The following is a 25,940-nucleotide window of genomic DNA, read 5'->3' on the forward strand; positions in this document are numbered from 1 at the left end:
ATGACTGACACAAGACCTTTGCCATGTTTAGTTGCCAAACAGTCTTGAACGTTGCAGATAGAAATGCCATGAATAGAGCTGATGTGATTCCCTATTCTACATAGGCTATTTCTATCTGAACATTCCAAAACGTTGCGTCCTACTAAACACACCCTATGAAAGTGACACAATCTTTAAAAACAAAATAATATAAAAACGAAATATAAATATTTTTATACAACTATAAATAAAAACTAGCAAATCAGGTCTGAAAACTAACTGAAACTAAACAAATATAAAAACACAAAAGCATAATATTTTTACACAGATCTCTGTGAGTGTGCACGGTACGGAGCTTTATAGTTTTATTTAACCAGGCAAGTCAGTTAAGAACAAATTCTTATTTTCAATGACGGCCTAGGAACAGTTGGTTAACTGCCTGTTCAGGGGTAGAACAACAGATTTGTACCTTGTCGGCTCAGGGGTTTGAACTTGCAACCTTCCGGTGACTAGTCCAACGCTCTAACCACTAGGCTACCCTGCCACCCACTAGGCTACAAATGCCTTGTGTCTGTTTCTCCTCTCCACCACATCAGTAGTCCAGTACATTGTGGAATCTTGCCTGTGTCAAATCTAAAATGAATGAGGAATTGCTGTTCTAATCATATTGATTTATGAGCAGAAGCCCAAACATGAATAATAGATTTTCCTTCATCATTCTCCCGCTTATTTTAGGAGAATCTCATTTTGGTTATTTTTCACTCTTGAGCTCTTAGTGTGTGTATTTCACACAGTTATTATGTGTGTGTGTTTTGAAGCGAGCAAGTGAAGATTACATGAACTGACCTGTTGTAAGTTCTGCTAAAGATTTTATTTGACCATAATTTTTAGCCTGAGGCCACATCAGCTACACTAGTGTTAGGGAGCAGGGCTGGTGTGTGTGTAATGTAGTGCCCCTGTACCCAGTCTCTCATACCACATTACACACACACACACTGCCAGTGGGGCAGCTGGGGGGTGGTGGGGTGGTGGGGGAAGCATCATGGATGTTTGCTGTAGTTTGCCTTCCTCTTTACCACACCACAATGCCATGCAGAAAAACAACAACAACATAGCAATAAAATAACAGCAAAAAAAGCCATTACGTTACTATAGTACTGTGTAAAATGTTTCCAAGATGATGGACATGCGTCCCTCCCTCCCTCCCTCCCTCCCTCCCTCCCTCCCTCCCTCCCTCCCTCCCTCCCTCCCTCCCTCCCTCCCTCCCTCCCTCCCTCCCTCCCTCCCTCCCTCCCTCCCTCCCTCCCTCCCTCCCCCACTCCCTCCCTCCCTCCCCCACTCCCTCCCACCCTCCTTCCCTATACTATACTCTTATCTCTCAGGGTTCCCAGATTATGGGTTCTATTCCGGGGCCGGGCCCAGTGACCTGCGGGGGCCGCCCTGCTCCTTTGCCGACTTTGGCTCCCTGGGGCCCCATGCTGCTCAGATGCTGCAGCACAGTGAGCATCATGCCACCTCCGCCTGCAACTCCCCCCTCCAGCACCACCTGCAGCACAGCCCGGACCCCTTTAAGAACCCAGGTGTGTACCCCGCTAACGTCTCCTTCAATTAGTCAATGATGCCATTCAGATTCATGAACCCTAGTTAGGAATTATCAGAAGGCTATTGTGTGTGTGTGTGTGTGTGTGTGTGTGTGTGTGTGTGTGTGTGTGTGTGTGTGTGTGTGTGTGTGTGTGTGTGTGTGTGTGTGTGTGTGTGTGTGTGTGTGTGTGTGTGTGTAAAAGAGAGAGTGAGAGTGTAAAAGAGAGAGTGAGTGAGAGAGAGTGAGAATGTAAAAGAGAGAGAGTGAGAGTGTGTAGAAGAGAGAGAGTGAGTGTAAAAGAGAGAAAGTGTGTGAGAGAGAGAGTGAGAATGTAAAAGAGAGAGAGTGAGAGTGTAAAAGAGAGAGAGTGAGTGTAAAAGAGAGAAAGTGTGTGAGAGAGAGAGTGAGAATGTAAAAGAGAGAGAGCGAGAGTGTGTAACAGAGAGAGAGTGAGTGTAAAATAGAGAAAGTGTGTGAGAGAGAGAGTGAGAATGTAAAAGAGAGAGAGTGAGCGTGTGTAACAGAGAGAGAGTGTGAGAGTGTAAAAGAGAGAGAGTGAGAGTGTAAAAGAGAGAGAGTGAGAATGTAAAAGAGAGAGAGAGAGTGAGAGTGTGAAAGTGAGAGTGTAAAAGAGAGAGAGTGAGAGTGTAAAAAAGAGAGTGAGAGTGTAAAAGAGAGAGAGTGAGAATGTAAGAGAGTGAGAGTGTGAAAGAGAGAGAGTGAGAGTGTAAAAGAGAGAGTGTGAGAGTGTAAAAGAGAGAGTGTGAGAATGTAAAAGAGAGAGAGTGAGAGTGTAAAAGAGAGAGAGAGAGTGGGAGTGTAAAAGGGTGTGAGAGTGTAAAAGAGTGAGTGAGAGAGAGAGTGAGAATGTAAAAGTGGGAGAGTGGGAGTGTAAAAGAGAGAGAATGAGAGTGTAAAAGAGAGAGAGTGGAAGTGTAAAAGAGAGAGAGTGAGAGTATCAAAGAGAGAGTGAGAATGTAAAAGAGAGTGAGAGAGAGTGAGAATGTAAAAGAGAGAGAGCAAGAGTGTGTAAAAGAGAGAGTGAGAGTGTAAAAGAGTTTGAGAGTGTAAAAGAGAGAGAGAGTGAAAGTGTTAAAGAGTGTGAGAGTGTAAGAGAGAGAGTAAGAGTGTAAAAGAGAGAGTGAACGTGTAAAAGAGAGAGTGAGAGTGTAAAAGAGAGAGAGATAATGAGAGTGTAAAAGAAAGAGAGAGAGTGAGAGTGTAAAAGAGAGAGAGTGAGAGTGTAAAAGAGAGAGAGAGTGAGAGTATAAAAGAGAGAGAGTGGGAGTGTAAAAGAGAGAGAGTGTAAAAGAGAGAGAGAGAGTGGGAGTGTAAAAGGGTGAGAGAGTGTAAAAGAGTGAGTGAGAGAGAGAGTGAGAATGTAAAAGAGAGAGAGTGGGAGTGTAAAAGAGAGAGTGAGAGTATAGAAGAAAGAGAGAGAGAGTGTAAAAGAGAGAGAGAGAGAGAGTGGGAGTGTAAAAGGGTGTGAGAGTGTAAAAGAGTGAGTGAGAGAGAGAGTGAGAATGTAAAAGAGAGAGAGTGGGAGTGTAAAAGGGTGTGAGAGTGTAAAAGAGTGAATGAGAGAGAGAGTGAGAATGTAAAAGAGAGAGAGTGAGAGTGTGAGAGAGAGAGTGAGAGTATAAAAGAGAGAGAGTGGGAGTGTAAAAGAGAGTGAGAGTGTAAAAGAGAGAGAGAGAGAGTGGGAGTGTAAAAGGGTGTGAGAGTGTAAAAGAGAGAGTGAGAGTGTAAAAGAGAGAGTGGGAGTGTAAGAGAGAGTGAGAGTGTAAAATAGTATAAAAAGAGAGAGTGGGAGTGTAAAAGGGTGTGAGAGTGTAAAAGAGTGAGTGAGAGGGAGAGGGAGAATGTAAAAGAGAGAGAGAGTGAGAGTGTAAAAGAGAGATAGTGAGAGTGTAAAAGAGAGAGAGTGGGAGTGTTAAAGAGAGAGTGAGAGTGTAAAAGAGAGAGAGTGAGAGTGTAAAAGAGAGAGAGAGTGAGAGTATAAGAGAGAGAGAGTGGGAGTGTAAAAGGGTGTGAGAGTGTAAAAGAGTGAGTGAGAGAGAGAGTGAGAATGTAAAAGAGAGAGAGTGGGAGTGTAAAAGAGAGAGAGTGAGAGTGTAAAAGAGAGAGAGAGAGAGAGTGAGAGTGTGAGAAAGAGAGAGAGAGTGTAAAGAGAGAGAGGGAGTGTAAAAGAGAGAGTGAGAGTGTAAAAGAGTGAGTGAGAGTGTAAAAGAGAGGAGTGAGAGTGTGAAAAGAGAGAGGGTGAGAGTGAGAGTATAAAAAAGAGTATCAAAGAGAGAGTGAGAGTGTAAAAGAGAGTGAGAGAGAGTGAGAATGTAAAAGAGAGAGAGCGAGAGTGTGTGAAAGAGAGAGTGAGAGTGTAAAAGAGTTTGAGAGTGTAAAAGGGAGAGAGAGAGTGAAAGTGTTAAAGAGTGTGAGACTGTAAAAGAGAGAGTGAGAGTGTAAGAGAGAGTGTAAAATAGAAAGAGAGAGTGAGAGTGTAAAAGAGAGAGTTAGTGTAAAAGAAAGAGAGAGAGTGAGACTGGAAAAGAGAGTGACAGTGGAAAAGAGAGAGAGGAAGTGATAATTTAAAAGAGAGAGAGGGTGAGAGTATAAAAGAGAGAGAGTATAAACGAGTGTGAGAGTGTAAGAGAGAGAGAGTAAGAGTATAAAAGAAAGAGAGTGTAAGAGAGAGTAAGAGTGTAAAAGAGAGAGAGAGTGATAGTGTAAAAGAGAGAGTGAGAATGTAAAAGAGAGAGAGCAAGAGAGTATAAAAGAGAGAGAGTGAGAGTGTAAAAGAGTATGAGAGTGTAAAAGAGAGAGTGAGAATGTAAAAGAGAGAGAGCAAGAGAGTATAAAAGAGAGAGAGAGTGAACGTGTAAAAGAGAGAGAGTGAGTGTAAGAGAGAGAGAGAGTGAGAGTGTAAAAGAGAGAGAGTGAGAGTGTAAAAGATAGAGAGAGTGAGAGTGTCAAAGAAAGAGTGAGAGTGTAAAAAAATTGAGTGAGAATGTAAAAAAGAGAGAGCGAGAGTGTGTAAGAGAGAGAGAGTGAGAGTGGAAAAGAGAGAGTGAGAGTGTAAAAGAGAGAGAGAGTGAGAGTATAAAAGAGAGAGAGTGAGAGTGGAAAAGAGAGACAGTGAGTGTAAAAGAGAGAGAGTGAGAGTGTAAAAGAGAGAGAGTGAGTGTAAGAGAGAGAGAGTGAGAGTGTAAAAGAGAGAGAGTGAGAGTGTAAAAGATAGAGAGAGTGAGAGTGTCAAAGAGAGAGAGTGGGTGTAAGAGAGAGAGTGAGAGTGTAAAAGAGAGAGAGTGAGAGTGTAAAAGAGAGAGAGTGAGAGTAAAAAGAGAGAGAGTGAGTGTAAGAGAGAGAGTGAGAGTGTAAAAGAGAGAGTGAGAGTGTCAAAGAGAGAGTGAGAGTGTAAAAAGGAGAGTGAGAATGTAAAAAAGAGAGAGCGAGAGTGTGTAAAAGATAGAGAGAGAGTGAGAGTAGAAGAGAGAGAGTGAGAGTGTAAAAGAGAGAGAGAGTGAGAGTATGAAAGAGAGAGAGTGAGATTGTGAGAGTGTAAAAGAGAGACAGTGAGTGTAAAAGAGAGAGAGTGTGAGAGTGGAAAAGAGAGAGAGAGAGTGAGAATGTAAAAGAGAGAGAGTGAGAGTATAAAAGAGAGAGAGTGAGAGTGTAAATGAGAGAGAGAGTGAGAGTGTAAAAAGAGAGTGAGAGTGTAAAAGAGAGAGAGAGTGAGAGTGTAAAAGAGAGAGAGTGAGAGTGTAAAAGAGAAAGAGTGAGTGTAAGAGAGAGAGAGAGTGAGAGTGTAAAAGAGAGAGAGTGAGAGTGTAAAAGATAGAGAGAGTGGGAGTGTCAAAGAGAGAGAGAGTGAAAGTGTAAAAGAGAGAGAGTGAGTGTAAGAGAGAGAGAGGGTGAGAGTGTAAAAGAGAGAGAGTGAGAGTAAAAGAGAGAGAGAGTGAAAGTGTAAAAGACAGAGAGTGAGTGTAAGATAGAGAGAGTGAGAGTGTAAAAGAGAGAGTGAGAGTGTAAAAGATAGAGAGAGTGAGAGTGTCAAAGAGAGAGTGAGAGTGTAAAAAAGATAGTGAGAATTTAAAAAAGAGAGAGCGATAGTGTGTAAAAGATAGAGAGAGAGAGTGAGAGTAGAAAAGAGAGAGTGAGAGTGTAAAAGAGAGAGAGAGTGAGAGTATGAAAGAGAGAGAGTGAGATTGTGAGAGTGTAAAAGAGAGACAGTGAGTGTTAAATAGTATGAGACTGTAAAAGAGAGAGTGAGAGTGTAAAAGAGAGAGAGAGTTAGAGTGTAAAAGAGAGAGAGTGAGAGTATATAAATAAAATATAAATATATCCCATTTAGCAGACGCTTTTGTCCAAAGCGACTTACAAGTCGGCTGGGGCCACTACTTTTGCATATGGGTGGCCCCAGTGGGAATAGAACCCACGACGCTTGGCGTTGCAAGCGCCATGCTCTACCGACTGAGCCACACAGGAGAGAGAGAGTGAGAGTGTGAGAGTGTAAAAGAGAGAGAGTGTAAAATATAGAGAGTGAGAGTGTAAAAGAGAGAGAGAGTGAGAGTGTAAAAGAGAGAGAGAAAGCGAGAGTAAAACAGAGTGTAAAAGAGAGAGAGAGTGAGAGTGTAAAATAGAGAGAGTGAGAGTGAGAGTGTAAAAGAGAGAGTGTAAAACAGAGAGTGTAAAAGAGAGTGAGAGCGATTAAGCAAGTAAAAGAGAGAGAGAGTGTGTAAAAGAGAGTGATGAAGAGAGCAAATAAAGGTGTTTATAGAGACAGAGAGGGAAACAATAACCATCAAAGGAATGTGATGCACTGTGTACTGTAGTGTAGCACCCCTGGCGGGTTGCCTGCTATGCCCTGCATGCCTCTCATAACACTGATTTTGGAAATAACTTCAGGATATGTTTAGTTTAATATGTATGTATACATGGCTAATGGCTGTCTGTTGACTGACTGAAAGACAGACTCCCCATTCTTTTTTCACACAGTGATGGTGACCCAATGTACTGTAGGCATACATGTACTTATTTCCCATTTTCAGTTCAGCATACATTACAGTAGTGTCATTGTTAGGACCGCTTTTTGTTTAAGATATAGCAAGGTCAATATTATTTTTTCTTATCGCACCCTTCAAATATTGATCTCCATCCCTTGCTTACCCACGATGCATCTTGTTTGTTGGTACAGTGCATTACTTTTTCATATAAGGTGATGAACCATCATTTATATGTTTTTAGACTGCTAATTTAAGTAAGAGAGGGAACTTGATGAGGAATTTGTCATACAGAACGAGTGACCACAAATTGAGCTCCCAATGCTTGTATTTGACTATAGTGAATATCATCATGGATAAGTTGAGCAAAAGTTCTGTGGCAAATTATTTCTGTTGGCTTGACATTATCTTTCCAGATAATGTTTTGTTGCTGGAATGTAATATATTTCCCTTGGATAAATCTAGACTGGAGCAGAAAGTGCTGGACATTTTATTGCAATGAGATTCTTTTTAAATCACCAAGTGTTCTAACCCCACAACTGTGCTCCAATGAGTGTAAGTCATGTGTAGTTATTAGTGGGGCTGACAGTGGGGTTTAAATACTGTAAATCCTGTTCAACATGGGAACGGCCAGGGGGATGTGCAGTTCAGCAAAGTCTAGCAATTATGAGGAATCTAGCCTGCTGTATAAACAGAGATAGAGTGGGTAAAACAGCCATGTTACGACTGGGTCACTCTGATAAGAACAGTGCAGCCAGTCAGGAACTGCTTAATACTAAGCAGCAATGTCACTCTGAGAAGTTGTTTATTTCTCCCTCATAATGAGGCTACTCTATCTTTATCATTTCATTATTTAATCTGCTCTTGTTAGAGGGAGAAGGAAATATTTGATGTGGTGTGTGTGTCGGGTGTGTGTGTGTCGTGTGTGTGTGTGTTTGTGTGTGTGTGTGTGTGTGTGTGTGTGTGTGTGTGTGTGTGTGTGTGTGTGTGTGTGTGTGTGTGTGTGTGTGTGTGTGTGTGTGTGTGTGTGTGTGTGTGTGTGTGTAAATGCTCCCAAACAGTGATTTCCATAGCTAATATTGTGTTTTTTGTATCATACGACACTTTTATGAGAGCACAGTTACCCCTTACAACATCTTTCACAATCTAATCATCTATGGTGATCATGGAGGTGTATCTGTATAGTGTAGCCCACTTAGTTTATACTGAGATTTCATTTTGACACGTATTACAATGTGTGGCTAAATCCTCCTCCATTCTCATGTAGACTGTCTCCTTTCTTGAGCTGGTTTTAATAACCCTTACCCTCACGAGTCTTCAGATCAAGTGCATTAATAGACCTCCCTTTCAATCCACATCCGCACCAAGCAAAAGCTTCCAGCTGCAGTGGAAAACTGATTTAATATTCCTTTATTAATAGGAGTGTCACTGAGCGGCACTCGGAGAGAAAAATGAGCAGACCTCGCCATGGGGGCCTGAGGTTCCCCGGATTTTTTAATTTGAATATCTGCTCTTGTTTTTATTTATTTTAATTTGTCTTTTCAACACACTAAAACAGAGGGTCACCTGGTGCTGAGCTGACAGCAGCAATGGCTCAAGTAGTCTAGACAACAATTAGAGCAATTTAAGCCAACCCCATGGTTCCTCCACTTCCCCTTTTCTTTTTTATTTCCTGCTCTCTCATTTCTTAATTGCCATTATTATTGGTCTGGGATTTCTCCCCGGCGTCGTGTTCTACTTTTCAAAAGATTCTGTCTCTCTTTGCCCCTCTCGCTTTATAGCCGTAGTTTTCCTCATATACACTGCCAAGGTCATCTAGATTGGCTGTTCAGACTTTCGTCAGTTGGTTATAGTGGCTGTCTATCTTCCCTGCCCGTAATACATTAAACACACACACACTCTCTCTTCTCTCTATCTTCTCTCTCGCTCTCTTTTCTCTTCTCTCTCTCTCTTCTCTCTTTTCTCTTGCCTCTTTCTCTCTCTCGCTCTCTTCTCTCTTGCTATCTTCTCTCTCACTCTCTTCTCTCTCTATTTTCACTCTCCTCACTCTCTTCTCTCTCACTCTCTTATCTCTCTCTTTTCTCTCCTCTCTCTCTCTATTTTCTCTCTCCTCTCTCTTCTCTCTCTCTCTCTCTCTCTCTCTCTCTATATATATATATATATATATATTTTTTTTTCTCTCTCTTCTCTCTCTCTATTTTCTCTCTCCTCTCCTCGCTCTCTTCTCGGTCTCTTCTTGCTCTCTAAATGTTCTCTCTTTTCTCTCTCTCCCCTCTCTTCTCTCTCTCTTCTTGCTCTCTTCTCTCTGTTCTCTCTCCACTCGCTCTCTTCTCTCTTGCTCACTCTCTTCTCTCTTGCTCTTTTCTCTATCTCTCTCTCGCTCTCTTCTCTCTCTCGCGCTCTCTTCTCCCTCTCTCTCTTTTCCCTCTCTCTTCTTTATCTCTCGCTCTCTTCTCTCTCTCGCTCTTTTCTCTCTCTCTCGCTCTTTTCTCTCTCTCTCGCTCTCTTCTCTCTGTCTCTCTCTCAAGCTCTCTTCTCTCTCTCTCTCTTCTCTCTCTCTCTCTCTTTCTCTCTGGATGAGCTCTGATATGCAGAGTGCGGGTGGGGGGGTCCATTTCTCTGCTCTTTAATGTGCTCTCTCGCTCTATGCGGAAGGGCCGGTTGGGCTTGGTGGGAGGCTGCTGTGGAAATGTGACTCAATGATGCAGTCTTTTAGCAGGCATTACCCAGGACACCCTGTGTAATTTCCTGGCTGTCAGGCACCAGCTAGGCCTGATACCCCTGGCACTAAGGGAAAGATAATCACCATCATATATTTAAAGGAGGACAGAGAGAGGGCCTCTCCTAGCGACAGGTGTTGATTAGATAGGGGGTGTTGTGCCCAAATCCCTGCAGCAATTTATTGTATGAAAGTGGGATTCATGAACGGGCAGTCATATTTGACGCTGGCGGACGCACAACGCAGCGCTAGACGGAGAGATGTAAAAAAGTGATAAGGAGAGGGACCCGCAAAGAGGCAGCTCACTTTTTCTCTGCCACGTTTTTACATCCTATAGGATTTTGAGATGAGCTCCTTCAGCTGCTGTGTAGAGAGATAGCCTTCATATCTTCCCTTTATAGAACAGCTCTCTCACTCTCGTCTTAAATCTACGCTATTATGTCGTTTGCATGGAATATGAATGCTTAGCGTACGTAAAAGTAGAAAACTGGTCTTGCATGAGCATCCTGAATTAGTCGTCTTTTAAAACCGTGTTTAGTTGGAGCTGGTCAGATGGCTTGTAGAATATGTATACATTTTGCATATGTATAGTACCAGTCAAAAGTTTAGACACACCTACTCATTCAAAGGTTCTTCTTTGTTTTGACTATTTTCTGCATTGTAGAACAATAGTGAAGACATCAAAACTATGAAATAACATAGAATGGAATCATGTAGTAACCCAAAAGTGTTAAACAAATCAAAACATATTTTAGATTTTAGATTCTTCAAAGTAGCCACCCTTTGCCTTGATGCTGAGCACTTGATGCTGAGCACTTGTTGGATGCTTTTCCTTCACTCTGCGGTCCAACTCATCCCAAACCATCTCAATTGGGTTGAGGTCAGGTGATTGTGGAGGCCAGGTCATCTAATGCAGCACTCCATCACTCTCCTCCTTGGTCGAATAGCCCTTACACAGCCTGGAGGTGTGTCGGATCATTGTCCTGTTGAAAAACAAATGATAGTCCCACTAGGCCCAAATCAGATGGGATGGCGTATTGCTGCAAAATGCTGTGTTAGATCTGCTGGTTAATCACTGACAGTGTCACCAGAAAAGCACCCCCACACCATCACACCTCCTCCTCCATGCTTCACGGTGGGAACTACACATGCGTAGATCATCTGTTCACCTATTCTACGTCTCACAAAGACATGGCGGTTGGAACCAAAAATCTCAAATTTGTACAGATTTTCACCGGTCTAATGTCCATTGCTTGTGTTTCTTGGCCCAAGCAAGTCTCATCTTCTTATTGGTGTCCTTTAGTAATGTTTTCTTTGCAGCAATTCGACCACAAAGGCCTGATTCACGCGGTCTCCTCTGAACAGTTCATGTTGAGATCTGTCTGTTACTTGAACTATGTGAAGCAAATTCTGAGGCTGGTAACTAATGAACTTATCCTTTGCAGCAGATCTAACTCTGGGTCTTCCTTTCCTGTGGTGGTCCTCATGAGAAACAGTTTCATCATAGTGCTTGATGGTTTTTGCGACTGCACTTAAAGAAACTTTCAAAGTTCTTGAAATGTTCCGTGTTGACTGACCTTCACGTCTTAAAGTAATGATGGACTGTCATTTTTGTTGTTGCTTATTTGAGCTGTTCTTACCATAAAATGGACTTGGTCTTTTACCAAGTAGGGCTATCTTCTGTATACCACCCCTACCTTGTCACAACACAACTGATTGGCTCAAACACATTAAGAAGGAAAGAGATTCCACAAATTAACTTTTAACAAGACACACCTGTTAATTTAAATGCATTCCAGGTGACTACCTTATGAAGCTGGTAGAGAGAATGCCAAGAGTGTGCAAAGCTGCCATCAAGGCAAAGGGTGGCTACTTTGAAGAATCTCAAATATAAAAACTATTTTATTATTTGAACACATTTTTTTGGTTACTACATGATTCCATGTGTTATTTCATAGTTTTGATGTCTTCACTATTATTCTACAATGTAAAAAATAGTCAAAATAAAGAAAACCCCTTGAATGAGTAGGTGTGTCCAGACTTTAACTGGTACTGTATATGTTTATACCAGGCTCCTCATACAAACATCACATTTAAACATTATTAATGTGTTTCTGCTTGCGTTACATTCAATTTTAACTGGGGGAACAAAGCATTGAGCTTAGTTAATGTACACATAAACTATAAACACTCTTCCTTCTTCCTCTCTGACATGATCATTTCCTGTTTGACTGTAGTGTATGGAGGTTTGTGTTTCGTGTTTTTCATCACACTATTTTGATTTGATTTGATTTATTTTACTGTGCATGGAAAAGGCTATACGGACACTCCTGACCTGCAAACTGATATTTACTTTCAGAATTGGTTAAAGTTTGGTTAAAGGGAAAATCCCCCCAAAATAATAATAATAATAATAAAATAATTTGGTGTTTTGCATCATCATGATAATGTGGCTGGTGACACTTTGCTTCTTGAAAGTCCAATATCTTGAAAACATGACTGTTGGGACTGTATCAATATGGGACTAATGAAAAAAATACAAAAGTTTTTTTTCGGTTCAGGTAAGGGTCAGGTTAGTAGTTTTGCAGGTCACCAGTGTTCTTATAGTCTCTCCCACTATGCATGCCAGGCCTCAGCTTCAAACTTAGCTTTTATCCATCTCTGCACACCACCAGTCCTAAATAGCTACGTTGATCATCCAATTTTGGCGCCCCCGCTTCCCCCCCTCCGTCAGGCACCAACCAGGCCAGGCCCGAAGCCTTCCCCGGCACCAACAGTCCCGGGCCCGTGGCTGACCTCTATGGCACTCCCAGCCAGGACTCCAGTGTGGGCAACTACATTAGTGCTGCTAGCCCACAGCCTGGCTCTGGCTTCGGCCACAGCATTGCTGTAAGTATAGCTTACTCCAGCAACTCGTTCACCTCGTCCAATACCGCCTTCATCTTCTTTGTGCTGTCAACCATATTCCTTGTTCACTCTCTCAGCTCATTTCAACTCATCGTCAGGATATTTCATCAGTCTGAAGGATATGATTTCTATCCACAAAAGAGATAGGTATGCTTATCATGCTACAGATGTCTTGTGCGCTCTTCCGTTGGTTATGCTAAATGTATAATGTATATCAGACGAGAGCTGTAGATTAAGTAGTGCTTACTGTATGTGAACGTGATGGCGTCATGTAAACATTCATCAGATTACAATCTCTGTGAATCAAAGTTCTACTGGTCACTCTGTTCCACTTTAGTCAAACAATAATGCAGGAATAATCAGTGTGTTCAGTGTCACTGTGCCAGAGTTTAGGCCTATTAAAGCTTTACAATGCATATGTGCCTGCAATGCAGTGAGAATGTTTGCCATCTAAACATCAAATAAGGCACACGTGCTAGACAGGTGCTCAGGCGCGTGGTTGGGTCTGTGTGATTGTGTACATTACCAACATTTCGTCCTCATTCACACGTTTCATTTTTTCTGTCAGCTGCAGTAACGTTAAAACAAACTGTGAACTTGTACGGCCATCACCTCTCTGACAGTGTACTTCTGTTCATGCGCCAGCCAGAAGGTCAAGAAATCCTGCAATTAGTTATTTTGTTTCACCTTTTCAGTGGTGGTGACTCCTGATTTGAGTAGACTCACACCAGACAAATTCCAGGGCTAGCCTTTGAAAGGGTCCTCATTCAAGGTGCATTATGTAAATCAATATAACAATAATAACCCCTTGTGCGTTAAACCACTATCGTAAGAATATTTTCTCCATGTCCTTTGAAGACACTGACATTCATTATCCCTGTTGGATGCTTCAGTCTGGAACCTTTGATGAGGGTATTGATGGATTTTAGCCAGCTTAGGAAAAAGCACGGAGAAAAATCTGCTCCAACTAAAATGGATGAGTAACTAAAAGCCTGGTACTCTGCCACACCGATAATTAATACAGTTCTCCCTATTTGAACTCCTGTCCAAAATGCAACATCAAGGTGTGCTGAAAACTGAAGAAGACTTTTTGTATGTTTGGCCCACTGAACACCTTGTCTTCCGGTGCATTCCTAGCATGTTAGAGAAATTTTAAAGGAACCATGTCGGCACATAAAGCACCACTCTGCAAACAGAGAGGGCTTTCATTGGATTAGCTACCTGCTGAACCATCGTTTAGAATCGGAATGGAATGGCACCTTCCACTTGACTTTGAGAGAAAGTTTCACCCTCAATAAGGGAAATGTAGGTTGAAGATCTTGTCTATATTTCAGAAATGACAGGCACCGTTGGCACTCAAAATCCCTAGTCAGAAATATTTCATGCTGTTGCTATATATGGCTATCCCAACCTACATAGAATGAAATAGCTGATATTTTTCTCTTCAAGCTCAGTTCTTATGATTGTCTTATGTAGCGGCACATATTTTATTTTTTGGACATTGGCTGTTGAAGTTCACAGTTTCAGCTACATAATGGGTTGGGTTGGGTAATGGGTTGGGTTGGGTGACACGTTGGGTTGGGTTGGGTAATGGGTTGGGTTGGGTAATGGGTTGGGTAATTGGTTGGGTAATGGGTAATGGGTTGGGTAATGGGGTAATGGGTTGGGTAATTGGTTGGGTAATGGGTTGGATAATGGGTTGGGTAATGGGTAAAGGGTTGGGTAATGTGTCGGGTAATGGGTAATGTGTTGGGTAATGGGTTGGGTAATGGGTTGGGTAATGGGTAATGTGTTGGGTAATGGGTAATGTGGTGGGTAATGGGTGATGTGGTGGGTAATGGGTTGGGTAATGGGTAATGGGTAATGGGCTGGGTAATGGGCAATGGGTTGGGTAATGGATAATGTGTTGGGTAATGGATAATGTGTTGGGTAATGGATAATGGGTAATGGGTAATTGGTAATGGGTTGGGTAATGGGGTGGGTAATGGGTTGGGTAATGGGTTGGGTAATGTGTAATGGGTAATGTGTTGGGTAATGGGTAATGGGTTGGGTAATGGGGTGGGTAATGGGTAATGTGTTGGGTAATGGGTAATGGGTTGGGTAATGTGTTGTGTAATGGGTTGGGTAATATGTTGGGTAATGGGTAATGGGTTGGGTAATGGGTTGGGTAATGGGTAAAGGGTTGGGTAATGGGTTGGGTAATGGGTAATGTGTTGGGTAATGGGTTGGGTAATGGGTAATGTGTTGGGTAATGGGTAAAGGGTTGTGTAATGGGTAATGGGTTGGGTAATGGGTAATGTGTTGGGTAAAGGGTTGGGTAATTGGTAATGGGTTGGGTAATGGGTAATGTGTTGGGTAATGGGTAAAGGGTTGGGTAATGGGTAATGGGTTGGGTAATGTGTAATGGGTTGGGTAATGGGTAATGTGTTGGGTAATGGGCAAAGGGTTGGGTAATGGGTAATGGGTTGGGTAATGGGTAATGTGTTGGGTAATGGGTAATGAGTTGGGTAAAGGGATGGGTAATGGGTAATGTGTTGGGTAATGTGTTGGGTAATGGGTTGGGTAATGTGTTGGGTAATGGGTAATGGGTAAAGGGTTGGGTGACACATTCGCTTTGGAGGAGTACTTCCGTTTCCATTCTTTCCATCCTTAATATAAAGTGGGGAGAACAAGTATTTGAAACACTGCCGATTTTGCAGGCTTTCCTACTTACAAAGCATGTAGAGGTCTGTAATTTTTATCATATGTACACTTGAACTGTGAGAGACAGAATCTAAAACAAAAATCCAGAAAATCACATTGCATGATTTTTAAGTAATTAATTTGCATTTTATTGCATGACATGAGTATTTGATCACTTACCAACCAGTAAGAATTCCGGCTCTCACAGACCTGTTTGTTTTTCTTTAACCTCTCGCGTCGAGCAATCCCGTATCCGGGAGCGTAATCATAGCCTCAAGCTCATTAGCATAACGCAACGTTAACTATTCATGAAAATCGCAAATGAAAATAAATAAATATATTTTGCTCACAAGCTTAGCCTTTTGTTAACAACACTGTCATCTCAGATTTTCAAAATATGCTTTTCAACCATCGCTACACAAGCATTTGTGTAAGAGTATTGATAGCTAGCATAGCATTAAGCCTAGCATTCAGCAGGCAACATTGTCACAAAAACAAGAAAAGCATTCAAATAAAATAATTTACCTTTGAAGAACTTCGGATGTTTTCAATGAGGAGACTCTCAGTTAGATAGCAAATGTTCCGTTTTTCCCAAAAGATTATTTGTGTAGGAGAAATCATTTTGTTCATCACGTTTGGCTAAGAAAACCGAAAATTCATTGATTACAACGGCAAACTTTTTTCCAAATTAACTCCATAATATCGACAGAAACATGGCAAACGTTGTTTAGAATCAATCCTCAAGGTGTTTTTCACATATCTATTCGATGATAAATCATTCGTGGCAGTTGACTTTCTCCTCTGAACCAAATGGAAAAATGCACACAGCTGGAGATTGCGCAATAATTTTGACGGAGGACACCAAGCGGACACCTGGTAAATGTAGTCTCTTATGGTCAATCTTTCAATGATATGCCTACAAATACGTCACACTGCTGCAGACACCTTGGGGAAACGACGGAAAGTGTAGGCTCATTCCTGGCGCATTCACAGCCATATAAGGAGACATTGGAACACAGCGCATTCAAAATCTCGGGCACTTTCTGTATGAAATTTCATCTTGGTTTCACCTGTAGCATTAGTTCTGTGGCACTCACAGACAATATCTTTGCAGTTTTGGAAACGTCAGAGTGTTTCCTTCCAAAGCTGTCAATTATATGCATAGTCGAGCATCTTTTCGTGACAAAATATCTTGTTTAAAACGGGAACCAGAACTACACGGTGGGACCTGGTCAATGACCTGAAGTGAGCTGGGACCACAGTCTCAAAGAAAACCATTAGTAACACACTACGCCGTCATGGATTAAAATCCTGCAGCGCACGCAAGGTCCCCCTACTCAAGCCAGCGCATGTCCAGGCCCGTCTGAAGTTTGCCAATGACCATCTGGATGATCCAGAGGAGGAATGGGAGAAGGTAATGTGGTCTGTTGAGACAAAAATAGAGCTTTTTGGTCAAACTTTGGATGAAGAAGAAGGATGAATACAACCCCAAGAACAATTGTAATTCCAAACAAAGGTTTCGGTACCAAATATTAAGTTCTGCTTTTCTGATCAAATACTTATGTCATGCAATGCAAATGAATTACTTAAAAATCATACAATGTGACTTTCTGGAATTTTGAATTACTCAAAAATCATACAATGTGATTTTCTGGATTACAGACCTCTACATGCTTTGTAAGTAGGAAAACCTGCAAAATCGGCCAGTGTATCAAATACTTGTTCTCCCCACTGTAATTGTTGACATTATTTTTGCATGTGTTGTGATTCTGCTGGTGATTCATATTTTCTGTGGTTGCATGAATGTGATTACATTAGAGTTCTACTGATCCATGCTTTCTTAACAAAACCTTGTTCACACAATACATACACAGTACACTTAGACATCTGAAGTTAACAACATTAGTCTCCTGCTTTAGCCAGCATTGGCCCCTTATTGTCGAGCAAGTTATCCAAATCTCTATAATGGATCCTTATTGGTGGTGAATGCAGTAAATAGCTATAATGGATCCTTATTGTTGGTGAATTCAGTAAGTGTGATTCCAATTACTGCTGCTGTCCATCGCTGCAGAATTCAATTGGTTTTAATCACTGCTTCTTATCAAGTAAAAATACATTCTTAGTATGTACCCCATCGGTACCGTCCTCTTTGGTTTCCATGTCCATGACTCTTTAGAAATAGTTTGATTTCATTTATGCTGCCTATAAAGAGAGCTCTGCTCTAGGACACAGACAGGTTGGCAGCACTACAATGCGACTACCTGAGACCCACCTCTGTGGCTATTTTCCATATTCAAAATTAAAGAACCAAATTGGGACCTAAATGCTGTTCCGATGGCTAAAACGAACTTGACTTGAGGAAATGAACGAGATACATTTCCATTCATGCTGGCAGCACATCCTATGAATAAAATATACTCACCAGTAATAGGTTTCTTTTTAGCCTTTTTCCCTGAAATGCATACTGACACAGGTACTAACTGTACACTTTTAGGGGCCGTTGATTGCAACCGCTTTTACAAATGGATACCATTGAAACCTAACAGGTGGTTGGTTGCCATCTCATTTGAGGTATTATTATGTCATTTCTATAATGTTTTAGTCTTTTTCCTTCCTTTTTCCTTTTATATTTTCTTTCCCTTTCTGTCTGATTTAGATCCTCCCCCTCAAAAAACAAGAAAACACTTTCTACAGGGTTTCTACACGTTGCTTACATGTCTGCATTCTTATTTTGTGTATTTGGATTTGTATATTGAAACCCTTTAAAAAGTTAATGTTTGTCATTTTCCATTGTGAAACCACCGAGTTGGTGAAATGCACATTTCTAACTTGCAACGCCACGACACTATTTCCCCCATCATTGTCACTTTGTTACCCTGTTTCTAGAAGACTAAGCATGCATTCTGTTAAAATAAAGTATGATAGTATTCTGTAAAGGAAAGGTGTTCTGGGTATATGCAAACTCTGCTGTTGCTTTCCTCACTGTTGCCTTCTCTTGTGTTACCGATTTAATGTAGCTAGCTTTCCACTGGAATTCAGCAATCAACCAAGAGTCATAACCAAGTCATATATTGTGCGGTGGGTTGGCCTTGGCTATTCAGGGAACAGACTCCGGGTTCTTGTGGTCCTGTATGGCTCAATTGCACTTGCACTGCCGGGGTTGTGGGTTCGATTCTCGAGGCCACCCATAAGTAAAATGTACGCATGACTGTAAGTCACTTTGGATAGAAGTGTCTGCTGAATGGCATGTTATTATATATACTATTTGACGTGCTACTGTATATGGACACTGGTCTGGAGCGTGAGTTGAGAGTGAGGCGGAGCTGGATCTGTGCAGTTGTTCACCTTTGGGTCATTTCCTCCTCTGGAGACCACATCTCTACCCTCACCGCCACAGTTTATTGAGCAACTTTATGAAAACAAACCTCCAAACATAACTCTCTGACTGTTTATAAGCCATTTAGAAGCCACATCAGCGAACGTGTGTGTGTATAAAGTGCATTTGTGAGCAGTTTGAGTACAGTATGAGAGTGGCGAGTAGAGTGTGAGTGTGCTTGCGTGTTTGTATTCTGAGAGTGTGTGTATGTCTCTACAGTGAGAATCTTTGCCTTAGGGCAGTGTTAGTCACTGCAGCTACTCAGCAGCAACAGTCCAGTACACCACTTCAAGTTTCATTCTAAACAGTCAGCTTTGTGTGGAGTTTGATCAACCCAGACAGAGACACCCCAGTCCAGCTCTCCTCTGGAGTCTTATTCCTAAAACCCTCTGTTGGACAGATGTGTCAGACTGGTGGGAGTGACTGCATGGTGGGAGTGACTGCATGGTGGGAGTGGCTGCATGGTGGGAGTGACTGCATGGTGGGAGTGACTGCATGGTGGGAGTGGCTGCATGGTGTCACCGGTGATTTAGTGTAGCACCTTGTGTCCTATCGTGTGTTGCTGTGAAATGGAATGACGACGCAGATGTAGTCATCTGTTTCTCAACTTTTCACCATATGTATTTCTGTCTGAAATAGATCACCATGGGTCTGGGAGATGTACATTTTGTACAACAATTAGCATTTGTTGTTGAAATTCACTGCTCGTGTATAAACACTGAGCAAAAATATAAATACAACATGTAAAGTTGTGCAGAGGAGTATTTATGTATGTAATGAAGCCCTGTTGTCGGGAAAAACTCATTCTGATTGGCTGGGCCTGGTTCCCCAGTGGGTGGAGTTATGCCCTCCCAGGCCCACCAATGGACCTGTCATGTGAAATCCATAGATTAGGGCGTAATGAAATTATTTCAATTGATTGATGTCCTTATATGAACTGTAACTCAGGAAAATCTTTGAAATTGTTGCATGTTGCGTTTATATTTTTGTTCAGTATAAAAACACAGGGCCAGACAGCACAGTGGAAGCCATCAGAGAAGGCAACAGAGTAAAGTGCAGTTTTCTGTAAACCCGCTTTAAAAAAACGAACCTCTCGTCTAACTGGTAGCTGGGTGGTACTGCTTGTCTCTGTGCATGCTGTATGTACTGTAGACTAACATGGGAGTGATGTCCTATCCATGCCTGCTGCCCCTCTTCCATAAATCTCTGTGTCGTGTGGTAGCAGGGATACTATTGTACTCTATGTTGTGTCTGGGCTGGTCTCACTGCCGTGACCATCCTAGCCTGGAATCCTTTCTTGAAGTGAAGCAATAGTGAAACAGAATAATTGAGTTTGTATTCCAGGCTAGTGCCATCCATCTTTCTGCCAGTGAAAATGTTCCCATGGGATATAGCACTCGTTCTGCTCTCTCCCCTGCAGAGGCTGGGTTTGAGTTGATCCAGTTTGGACCATCTGCTTCTTCAACCAATTCGAACCTCTAAAATTGGTTCTACCATCAATCAAATGTTTCAGAATCAAGTGACAATGTAAAAAGAATAGATGTAATGGCACAGAAGAAAATATTGTCAGTTGAAGGAAAGGCTATCAGACATGACATACTGTATCAGTGTTACAGACAAGGGGGAGCTTTTGGTTTTAACTATTGGTTTGAATGTCGCTGTTTCCCATTCCAGCAGAGTATTTCAGGAGGCCCGGGGAAGACCGGGCGGAGTTTTTAACTGGCTATGTGAACAGGTGATGCCATCCAACGCCAAGCACTACAGCATCAACCCACAGGAGGAGAGTGGAGGTGGCACCACGTGAAGAAGAACTGAAGAAAATGTCAAAATCATCTCAGAAAAATAAACTACAATCTGCTGTACTATAATCCAAACCTGGCGTTCACATCCTTAATATCCAACTGTAACCTAGTACCTTTGTGTAGGATGTAGGTGTTTTTTTGTCCTTTAAATGTTCCTTGTTTTAAATCTGTTTAGTTTATGTTCATTATTTTCAGTGTAGTCTTCAAATTAATAAGGGAAGATTAATTCTAATTTTAATTTACTCCAATATTTTTGATCCTCTCTGAAATTAGTAACTATTTATGTAAACTGGCTTATTTCTTTATTTTTATTTTTCAGATTGCTATGTTGCTATGGTTGTTTGCTTTTATTCTTGCTGATGGAAAAATGCAGGTGTCAGTTTGCACATACAAGAAAACTGACATGAACTGATGAGGCCTGAAGAAAGGCGGTGTTAATTCGATTTTAAGAGTAACTAATATATCTTAGTAGCTTTTTTTCTTTATTTTAATGTTGTTAATTACCTATTTTGGGCAATAAGAGGACTACAATATTTTCACAGTCCTTTTTTACAAATGTTTTTGTTGTCAGGAAAAAATAACCTTTCCTTTTAATACTTTGTGAATTCAGATTTTAAGAAAAATATAACTGTAAATATTATTCAAGTCACTGCATATAATCGTTTCAGAGAGAACCATATTTTTGTGATGGTTCATCATAAAAGGCTGTAATGTGCAAGAGCGCAACTGTCAAAGACGAGGACATTTATTAATGCTCTTAAGTCGTATCATAATCCATTTGTAGCACAAAATGCCATGATAACCCACTCGATCCTACAAGAACACTGTTGGCTTGCTCTGTAAATACTGCTGTCTTTCTTACTGTGCTAATGTCATACCAGCATACTGTTCTGTCTTCTACATAGTGAGCTCAAAAGTGCACAGCTTCTAAAAGATGACTCAAGGTTAACACTGGACATTGCTACACAATGTCTCTCAAAGAGGACACCGGCTCATCTTCTTCTAGACTCTCGCAAGTGAAAGGCTACTGTATCTGTGACTGAAGTACTATATAAAAAAAGAACATGATACAAATCCAAAGCACACTTTTACTTTGTATTAGTTTGAAAATACCAGATGTTGAATACTAGTGTCCAGATACATTTCATACCAAGCTGCACGTGTTTCATTTTGTTATGATTATCTTCAGTTTTTGTTTTCCTTATTAATGCTGTTTATCCATTTTGAACAGAGCACCTGCTTTCAATGTGACAGGAAATATTTCAAGTCAGATATATTTTACATACATTTATTGTGATGTTTTCTTGAACTGATTAGGAAGGCAAACCATCTATCATTACCTCAGTCCTGTGAGTTTTATCTTAGATGAGATGACAAATTAATTTATTTTAAATTTAAACCGGTTGAAATTCTGAATGGATTATGAGAAAAGTTGTTGCACTGTGACAAAGGAAAGTGACCATATTCTATTTGCACATTTTAAGTGTTGGATATTTAAAATGGTCTTGATCAGATGATATATGAAGGAATGTTTTTTAAGAATAATTTTTTATTCCCATTAGAGATTAGTCATCTTGACTCTTGCAATTGGAAAAAGTTATTTTGCCCAAAGGGCATTTATTTAACAAAAAATAAATACAATCCATGTATAATCCATAGATTGGAGCATTTCGGCCTTGCCAAGTAACTGTAGTCACCACGTTCATTTCCTGTAGGGACTGGTTTGTTGAGATTGAGAAATGTTCATTTCCTGTAGGGACTGGTTTGTTGCGATTGAGAAATGTTCATTTCTTGTAGGGACTGGTTTGTTGAGATTGAGAAATGTTCATTTCTTGTAGGGACTGGTTTGTTGAGATTGAGAAATGTTCATTTCTTGTAGGGACTGGTTTGTTGAGATTGAGAAATGTTCATTTCCTGTAGGGACTGGTTTGTTGAGATTGAGAAATGTTCATTTCCTGTAGGGACTGGTTTGTTGAGATTGAGAAATGTTCATTTCTTGTAGGGACTGGTTTGTTGAGATTGAGAAATGTTCATTTCTTGTAGGGACTGGTTTGTTGAGATTGAGAAATGGTTCCTCTGAAGTAGAATCCTGGATTCTTGTCAAATAAAATGGGGACTTGTTTAAGTAATAATCAAATTAAAATAAACATGTATGTTACAAATTCAAAAAAGAGAAAAAAGGATGTTCCCTTGAATGATTTACATTTTTATTCAGAAGGATTTGTATCAATATTTTTGTGGTTGTTAATGATTATATTAATAATAATTATTATACTAACAATATTAGAATGTACTGTACATCCATCCGGTTCTTTCTCCATTCCCTGTCACCTTATACAATAATCTTATGTTGATCATCAATGTATTTCAGTAATGTGTGGAAAAAAAGAAAACTGCAAATGACCTTGTAACAGAGTGCCGTCTTTGATGCCAGTGTAGTGGCTATACACTTATTTGTTGATCTCTCTATCTTCCTCTTTGTCTCCCAGTCCTTCTCTGTCTCACTCTCTCCTAGTATTAGTGGTAGTTGTTATGTAGTTAAGATGTAGATGTAGCTATTAGGAGATGCAGGACCAGTAAGGATAGAGCTTTCTCTTCTTAATTACCATAGTTATATAGTTATATATATATATATATATATATATATATATATATATATATATATATATATATATATATATATATATATATATATATATATATATATATATATATATATATATATATATATATATTTAAAAGCTGACATTCATTTCAATACCATTTGTCTATTTTCAGTTTTACTGTTCTCACATGGTTCAACTAACCAAAGCAATCATTGAGGACATTTAAATCAGAAATTTCTGTAAGACCGAATCGTAAACAAGGCATTGATCCCCACACTTGAATGTTTAAAAAGGGGTGTGCCATACTACCTTAAAAGCTAATGCTAGATATACAAACCAGTTCTGGTATTATTTCACAAGAGGGACACAAGCTATAATTATGATTGAGTATAATGGATTTTATTACATTAATGGAGAAATCATATATTTTTTAGAAAGTTATTACGGACTAATGATAATAATGGCTATTATAGATCATTATTTTAAACTCGTTTTGATGTTTGTACTATTAAACAATATCCCAGTGGCCCCTGGCACTACTATTTTTGGATACAGTTGTATTTAATTTTAGGTGTCTACTTAATTAATTATAATTATAGTTTGAGTTCATTATCAACATTTGAGAATTTAGTGAATTATTTTTGTACTCTTGCACCATTGGAAGCAGCGTTTTACTTTAATCAAAGCCAGGGTATCATGAAACATTTACATTGTAGATTAATTCAAGTGCTTAGTCTTTATTTAAAGTCTTCTCATTCAAAGATGGTATAGCCTGCTTGTTTTTATAGACATTTGCACTGTGCAATAACTTAATCTTTAAGACCCTCCTGCTAAAGGAAAACAAGACAGTGCAAAGCTATTGATGAGTTGTTATATGAAGGGCTTATTAAAATGATACCTAAAGGACATGTTTAATTTTAAGCAAATCACAGAACCACAGAGTTGAGGTAGGATAGGATGTATGCATCATTCTCATGAAGACTGAGCCAAAATGTGGCACATGTCGGAACCTGTTGGTAAACGGGACATTATGGCAGCAGTATGTACCCACTGAGAGCATGTGATATTTGTACTAAGTAAGGCTCTGTTATACATTGCAAGATGCCATTTCTGTTTTAACTGTCCCTCTACCAATATCACTATACCTGATTTACTATTTGATTAGAGTAAAAGTTGGCTGGCTATCCATTCAAAATATTTCATACCATCTCTATTAGTTGTTTAAAATAAAAAAATAAAAAAAGTGATTTCATAGCTTGGACTTTAAGGTAGCATGGCTCTGTAGTTGCTGTACTTTTTTCCCACATGGACAGCAGTTTACAGCTGATGAATGTTACACATCTTGCTAGACTACTTAATCATTGGACAATTGGTTTAAAAAAAATAAAAAAGAGAAAAAAAATGAAATAAAAAGACCTGGAAGGTGTTGGATGATATATTGGGTAGCACCCTAACCATTTAAACTTGAATCTTGAGGCAAGTGCTAGGCAATGGCCAAACAATTATCCCATCACTGAATTAACAGACACACAATGCACACATACCTACTGTAATAACAGGTACATAATGTATATACATGTTAGTTAAAGATATATTATTGCGCATGTCTATTTGTTGAAGCTGAACCCTCATTTCAGATGAAATTAACTCCTTGCTGTCTGAAATGTTTACGTAGGCAACACTGTTTGTATCATGTTTGTGTCACGCTTAACATTATGTTTACCAATGATGCAACATGGCTGGACTGGAAAACATGAAATGAAGAAGCTGGAACTGATACTTTAGGGTAAAACATACAATTATTTAAAATGGGAAATTGTTGGTTAGTGAGTACCATGGCATGGGCCACTGCTAGAGCAGAGAGTGAGTGAGTGAGTGAGTGAGTGAGTGAGTGAGTGAGTGAGTGAGTGAGTGAGTGTGGGTGGGTACAGGGGGTTTCGGGAAGCGGGACAGTCATTAGAAGTCCTGTGGGTCTTTGTGAATATTCTTCCTACAGTACATTTGACCTTACCTTAGCAGACGCTTTTCTTCTCTCATGCTCCCTCTTGGGTTCGACCTCTGATTGCCTTGCCCATTCCTAACACTTGCCCATGTTTTAATGTTAAACAGACTTTTTACCGCGAGAGCTGACTGATAGGACTGACGTCTGAAAGCATCTTTCAGGTCTTCTTGTATGGCTTTGCTCAAGCCCTGTTGTAAAATAAACTGAAGTGGATGGGGGTCTCTCACATCTCAGATGTGGAAAGTAATTTTATATTTGTATTTTCAAATAATGATAATAATAAAAATGTTTGTGAAAAGGTTTCCATCCTCTACTGTGGTCCAGAAATCGATGTGTTTGTCTGGAAAATAAAATAAAATAAACTGTTTTGAACCATTTCACTCATTGTTTTTATTTTAAATGGAATATTGTTTAAAGTTGAATTGGTGTGGGATTAAACCTTTTGAGTTATATTTGCAAAATAATGTATGCCAGAAGATGCAACAAAATTAAAATGCACAAAGTTGAATATAATGGCCTATAGTGTGTGTATTCTTATTCTGTGGTACACTTCCATCCCCAAAAGTCAGAGATGTTCATGGAATAATCACATGCCATTTGAATCATCACCATACAAAGAAAATATGATTTACCATTACCAGATAATGATTATACTGTATGTTAAAATCTGAAACAAAATGAGCATTGACATAACATCAAGCAGAAGCACATTCTTCAGAGGATATGAAAAAGGAGATACATAAATTGATGGAAGGCTGAAACCGATATAGAGTGATTAAAGGTGCATAATAACAGTGTACGTACAGGGCCTTGCAAAAGTATTCATCCCCCTTGGCATTTTTCCTATTATGTTGCGTTGCAACCTGTAATTTAAATAGATTTTTATTTGGATTTCAAAATAGTCCCGAATTGGTGTAGTGAAATGAAAAAAATTACTTACTTAAAAAAAATAAAAATAAAATGAAAAGTGGTGCGTGCATTGTATTCACCCACTTTACTATGAAGCTCCTAAATAAGATCTGGTGCAACCAATTACCTTCAGAAGTCACATAATTAGTTCAATAAAGTCCACCTGTGTGCAATCTAAGTGTCACATGATCTCAGTATATACACACACATGTTCCGAAAGACCCCAGAGTCTGCAACACCACTAAGCGAGGGGAACCACCAAGCAAGTGGCACCATGAAGACCAAGGAGCTCTCCAAACAGGGCAGAGTCAAAGTTGTGGAGAAGTCCATATCAGGGTTGGGTTATAATTTTTTTTTAAACTTTGAACATCCCACAGAG

The 25,940-nt window shown here is 40.1% G+C and overlaps 1 protein-coding gene across 9 annotated transcripts in view; it reads left to right on the plus strand.

The window, feature by feature from the left end:
* Positions 1-22,677, plus strand: part of LOC135553069 (RNA-binding protein Musashi homolog 2-like) — a 373,612-nt gene extending 350,935 nt beyond the window's left edge. For 2 of the 9 annotated variants that reach the window (XM_064985151.1, XM_064985155.1), the window contains exons 12-15: positions 1,362-1,559; positions 12,012-12,166; positions 17,361-17,437; positions 19,917-22,677. In XM_064985151.1, the coding sequence (XP_064841223.1) occupies positions 1,362-1,559; positions 12,012-12,166; positions 17,361-17,402 (395 nt within the window). In that variant the 3' untranslated portion in view covers positions 17,403-17,437; positions 19,917-22,677. Of the gene's footprint in view, positions 1-1,361; positions 1,560-12,011; positions 12,167-17,360; positions 17,438-19,916 lie in introns of those variants that run through there. The other 7 variants (XM_064985150.1, XM_064985154.1, XM_064985152.1 and 4 more) reach the window with 6 other exon arrangements.
* The last annotated feature ends 3,263 nt before the right edge of the window (positions 22,678-25,940 follow it).

This window comes from Oncorhynchus masou, chromosome 13 (genome assembly GCF_036934945.1).
Source record: "Oncorhynchus masou masou isolate Uvic2021 chromosome 13, UVic_Omas_1.1, whole genome shotgun sequence".
Lineage (NCBI taxonomy): Eukaryota > Metazoa > Chordata > Actinopteri > Salmoniformes > Salmonidae > Oncorhynchus > Oncorhynchus masou.